This window comes from Arachis ipaensis, chromosome B02, assembly GCF_000816755.2.
Source record: "Arachis ipaensis cultivar K30076 chromosome B02, Araip1.1, whole genome shotgun sequence".
Taxonomy (NCBI): domain Eukaryota; kingdom Viridiplantae; phylum Streptophyta; class Magnoliopsida; order Fabales; family Fabaceae; genus Arachis; species Arachis ipaensis.
Genome location: NC_029786.2, coordinates 71,508,254 through 71,514,490, shown reverse-complemented (window position 1 = coordinate 71,514,490; position 6,237 = coordinate 71,508,254). Strand labels below are relative to the sequence as shown.

The window sequence follows — 6,237 nt, the reverse complement described above, 5'->3', positions numbered from 1 at the left end:
CTATTTTTCAATTATAAGAACTCTAAATAATAAATAAGAATTTATTCAACTTTTATATAAAAATCTCTAAAATATAGTCTGAAATAAATATAATATATCATAAATAATTTATTAATAACTTTTCAAAATTCGGGGTCTTACCGTCGCGTTGCGTACGAGGCTCGCGTACGCGAGTTATGCAGAATAGGTAAAAAGCTGTTAAGTCCATAAATTCAGTTTTATGCACCTAACTTCCGATGTCCATAACTTTTTCTACAAAACTCTGAATTCCACAAAATGTATACCGTTTTAAAGCTTTCGAAATTATCTTTAATTTGAAATAGATTTCCTTCAATTCCAAAATCTGAGGCTCAAGTTATAGATTGCCGAAGTTCATTAAAAACCAAGTTTTACCCAAAAGTTCAAAACCTTTATCTTCCAACATTTTATTCTCACACCAAAGTTTCCCAACCTAAAACAACTCAATTTCCAACCAAAATCTTTCCATACCCATATCACCCCTCTCTCTACATATCAGTACCAAATTCTATCAATTTCAATCCAACAAATTCACAATTAACCAACATTATTCATAAATTAACAATCAATTATTATTGTTATTCATAATCATTATCAAAATTTATCAATCATCAACCATCACTTACCTTCCCTGCCTCTTTTTGGCCTCCGGCCCAAATTCACAGCCTTCGACCTAATATTTCATCAAATCAATTTACATAAACTCATAACTATATAATTCACTATCCAATACCAATTTCAATCAACACAACAACAATGCATCATCCAAAACATCAATTTTCATATCATATCTTCTCCACATAGCAACTCTATGTCCAAATACTAAATTCAAACTTAATCCTAGGGGCATCTAACCTAGGAATTCATTTCACACCACACGGTACTTAAATAAAACTTAAACTGTACCTTAGCCGATTCTACGTTAAACTCAAAGACACCTCAAGGTCAACGTTTCTCAAGAGTCCACAATTCCAAAGCCTCTCCGAACCGAATATCAGCCACCAAGGTCCAACAATCAAGCTCCCAACATCATAAATGTACTCTAAATCAATAATATTCCATCTAATCCTACAATATATTACTATAATCAACATTCAAGCTTGCTAATTCACAAATCAACAATGACTTGAGATTCTTACTTTATTTATGCATCAATTGAGCAAGATCCACTAACTTTCTCCAGTTAATTTGGCCTTAGAACATCAAAACAACTAAAACACTCAACACCCACTCATCAAATTTTCGAATGGGAGTGAGACTGAGAATAGAAAATTCTGAGACGAATGCGTGGCCACTGACAGAATTAGAGTCCCAGATTGAAAGTTATGGCAGAATGAAATTGGAGTCAAGGGTTTGCTCTTCTCCTTCTTCCCCTCACTATGTTTCAGTGTGTTTCCCCCTTTGTTTGGGGAAGAAGGGCTGATGTCCTTCATTTAAGTAGAGTTGGGCTGGGTCATGGACCCAATACAAGTCTGGTTTGTCCAATTTGACCCGTTCAACCTAATTTTGAGACAAAACCTTTAAAATTAGTATCAAAATTCTTATTTTAATCAGTTCTATCTCATTAAATTATAAAATTTTATTTTTTAATTTTTTTAAATAATAATTAATTTATTTATTAATTATTTACTAATTTTGTGAATTTTACAAATAGCATAATAAGGTTCATGTGAGTGTGATGTGGTGACTTATCATCTGAGTTTTCAAATAAGTAGATGTTTGCAGCGAAAATATAAATCATCACATTCAGGAATAGATACCATAATATAAATAATTAATAATGTGTGATTGATTAAGATTTTAAGTTCCTTCGGGCTTCATCTCTTAACTAATGGTTTAGACTTTAGAGTTTGGTATTGTGGAACAAAAACAAATTTCGGTGGGAGACTTCTATCCCTTTTAAGAGACTTCAACTAAGTTAGGCATCGAATTTTTAGTAATAAGGCTTGAATGTTAGTAGTTCAATCCAGTCCAAACATACGTAGATATACATATGCAGGGATCTTATGAGAATAAGACTTTTATATGAGACTGTAAGGAGTAGTACTACACATACAAGTCATTTGAGTTTATAAGTCATATAAATTGGGCCAAACTCTTAACGGTTTTTATCGCATACTTCGCATTCCTCCTCCTCCTCCTCTTCCTTCTTCTTCTCCTTCTTCTTTGTGTTTCTCCTCATTTTTTTTCGCGTATTTCATCTTCATTGATTTTTTTATTACTGTTATTGTTGCTGCATTTTTTCCTCTTTCTCTTTCTATTGATTTTGCAACATTATGTATTTTTTTTCTTTGTTTGATTTTTTCTCCCAAGAAAAATTATAAGAAAACGAAATAAGAAGATAAGGAAGAAGAAGCAGTAGAAGATGAGGAGGAGGAAGAGGAAGAGTTTTGAATTATACAGAACTTATCAGAATAAAAATATACCCAAAATTCTTAAAAATACACCCAAATATCTTCGTGTTATACCCAAATTTGTTGTAAATACAGTAAAATGTTTCCTCCAATGCTGCATTTTTTTCATTATTTTTTCCTTATTTCTTTCTTTCTTTTAGTTAAATGAATGTAAGTCCATCATCTTCCAAGTAATTTTGCAGCATTATGTGTTTTTTCTTCTTCTTTGTTTGATTTTTTTTGTTTTTATTCTTGTTAAGAGAATAAAACAAGAAGAAACTTGAGAAGGTAAAACAAAAAGGAAAAGATGAATAAGAAACAAAGAAGAAGAAGATAGTGATGATGATGAAAAAAAAAGAAGCAGTAGAGGAAGAGGAAGAGTTTTGAATTATGCAGAACTTATCAGAATAAAAATACACCAAAAAATTCTTAAAATACACCCAAATATCTTCATGTTACACCCAAATATCTTCGTGTTACACCCAAATTTACTGCAACTACAGAAAAATATTTTTTTTACTGCAGAACGTTTACATTATATTCAATTCAAACCATCAACCATGAAACATTATTCACCTACAATTTTTACATTATATTCAATTCAAATCATCAACGATGAAACATTATTCACCTATAGAATCATAAATTACTAACGAAAAAAATTAACTAGAAGAAATTTCAATGAAAAAAGAAGGAGGAAGAGGAGGAGGAAGAGGAAGTAGTGGTGTTGGTGACGACGATAAGGAAGAAGACGAAAAGGAAGAGGAAGAGGAAGAGGAACGTGCAATAAGAAGAAGAAGAAAAAGAACGTGCAATAACGCATCGAAGCGCGTAAATATAAATCACTTGTAAAGACTTATATGAAAAATCTCATTCTCATACAATACATCTCCGACATATACATATACATATATAATTAATTAATATAAATGAATTATTATATTGATTGTTAGCCAAAGTCTTCTCTACTATTGCGTTATTTTTCCAAGTTTCTTTTTAAACAATAGTTCTTCTTGTGTCTATTTTACTGCACATGCTTTCATAACTTCACCACTAATTCCAATTCATACCCATATATAGTTCTAATTACATTCAGAAATCCTTCACACGGCACCCAAAATCTATATTCACAGTAGTGAAATCCATACCTTGCTACCTTAATGCTTTCATTGAACGTTAATTGGACTTAATCCATTAATATTCATTATACTAATTTTTCCCTTTAATAATTCAGTTATACTCATTACACTTGTTTCTTTAGATTAACAGGCCAACGAATGATTATTGTTTAGTCGTGAACCAAAATGTACATGACTGCAGTTTTTTGTTTTAGTAAAACCTATTAAATTATAATTCAATTAAGAAAAATTCAATGATTTAGTGAACGAATTAAACATTTTTTTTTATCTAGAACATTCTATTAGGCATGTAGAGAAAACATGTTATGGTTTTGATTGATCCATGCATCCTCATGTATTAGGTGATCACTTTTGTGCCATTTTTCCGGGTTCGATTCTTGGGAGTTTCTCTAGTTTACATGATCACTTACGTTTGGAGCCGCGAGTTTCCAAATGCGAGAATCAGTATTTATGGTGTTGTATCATTGAAGGTACATTAAATTTTTAATGATCTTAGCTTTTAGTTAATGATGCTGCTGCTGCTTTATTATGTCAGTCATCAGTATGAATTCTCTCGATTATTAAAAAAAAATTAAGGGAGTAAAATATGATTTTTAACTCTTCGTTGTACTTTCTCTCATGTTTTTTTGTTAATTTCACTTATAAAATTAATAGTAAAAGATCTTATTTTATTTTCTCAAATATTAAAAAAAATTGAAAAGATCTATTCCCGTCATTCATCACAAAAACACATTTGTCAAATTGTTGGCTTATAACCAACAAAGTGAAATGATTTATTAGTACTAACGCAACAAGTTCTTTTTAATTAAGTCTCATTTTTTCAACTTTTTTCTTTGTTCTCTTCCATATGTTTTGCTTTTCATTTCTTTTTCTTTTCTTTCTTTTTTCTTTTGCTTCTTCCACCTCCTATTAAGGATCGCAATAAGATAGATAGGATCAGATTTTGACACTACTTAACCTTGTCCTGTCTTATCCTACACTATACCTTTGTTTCTGTTTCGATTAATAAAATCTATTGGACAATATCAAACATCCGAGATCATCTTGATTCCTGAAGAATTTTAGCTCGGGCATTTTGATTTCCCAACAAATTTTTACTTGAAAGTGTGTTTTGATACATTAATATTTTAATATATTCAAAAATTGAAAGAGAGAAATAATTTAAAAACGATGGAGTACAATTCATAATCTATAGTAACTATCGGACTTTTGTTAATCTTTATTGATGTGCAGGGTTTCTACCTTCCATGGGCTCTACTAGCTCTAGATTTAATATTTGGAAGTCCTATAAAACCAAATATTTTAGGGATGCTTGCAGGACACCTATATTACTTCTTATCAGTACTTCATCCTCTTGCTGGTGGGAAAATCAAGTTCAAAACTCCTCTCTGGGTGTATCCATTATTTTTTAAGTAAATTATTAGTTTAACTTTCAAAAAATTATGTTGCTGATCATTTAATTTAGAATAAATGTCTCTTTCAATCTCAAACTATTTATTTAAAGGATAAAGTATTCTTTTATAATTCAAAATTATTTTTCAACCATTCAAGTAATAGCCTAAATGATCTTGTAAACACTGACCTGCTGATGTGTCTAAAGTCGCTTAAACCAATTATTTGGATGGTTGACAATCGATGAAGAATTTTCAAATTATAAAAAAACATTTTGTCTTTTGGACAAATAATCAGAGACAAAAAAGATATTTACTCTTTAATTTAGTTTCAAAACATATATATGCCCTCCCTAAAATACATAACATTTGATCACGCTTCTTATAATACTTAACTAAGTACCAAATCAGACACAAAATAGTGGCATATTGGGGAGAGGGTACCCAAGTGAATGCACCAGTGCAATCTAATCCATCAGCTGGAATTGTATTCAGAGGAAGAAGTCACCGACTTGGGGGGTCTCAGGCAACAAGTAACACTAAAGGGAATGATAATAACAATAATGCTTCCTCTTCTCAGCAACAAAATCATGATAAGGGAGATAATGGGATTGCCTTTCGTGGTAGAAGTTATCGCTTGAATGAATGAGTTTGGCTACATATGATTTGTTTATAACTTCTCGTTTATTTGCAAAGGAATGTTATATACATAACAATTATGTATATCTTTTTTATATTATGTATCTTGTACCTTTTAAAATTTAAAGTAAATGATAAATAGTACGTAAAATAATGAAGGTTTCAAGTGGGATGAAAAAGGAATTGAATGATAGAACCACTTTTGAAGTTATTTTTGCAGAAAAATAGATTATTGAGAGATTATTTTTGTTTTCGTCTCGTTTTGCTTTAGGAGACAAAACAAAATTAAAAGTTACAAATTTTAGAGAAAAAAAAGAGTAATACCACCATATATCTTGATTCGACCATAAAGTGTAATGTAACCTACATTATTCAGTCTTCATAACAACAATGGTAGAATTTTTATTATAATCAAAATAAATCACAGTTACCAATTTTAAGATACTCACACTCTTGTAATACCCTAAGTTAACTCAAACTTAATTCAACACCTAAGTATTAACTATTAATAGAATTTAGATAAAAAGAACCAACTGTACTCAACCTATACACCTTTGAATACAACTTTCACACAAAATAAACTAGCGGCTCAACGCTTTTTTATTCTTTTTAAAAAATTAATTTTATTTTTTGTTAATATATTATTCATTTTTTAAA

General features: G+C 30.3%; 1 protein-coding gene across 2 annotated transcripts in view; it reads left to right on the top strand.

Moving 5' to 3' along the window:
• LOC107628384 (derlin-1-like) overlaps positions 1-5,779 on the top strand; it is an 18,646-nt gene extending 12,867 nt beyond the window's left edge. Inside the window, exons 5-7 of one of the 2 annotated variants that reach the window (XM_016331077.2) lie at positions 3,892-4,020; positions 4,784-4,944; positions 5,353-5,779. In XM_016331077.2, coding sequence (XP_016186563.1) covers positions 3,892-4,020; positions 4,784-4,944; positions 5,353-5,590 — 528 coding nt within the window. In that variant the 3' untranslated portion in view covers positions 5,591-5,779. The remainder of the gene's footprint in view (positions 1-3,891; positions 4,021-4,783; positions 4,945-5,352) is intronic. The other variant, XM_021115924.1, reaches the window with a different exon arrangement.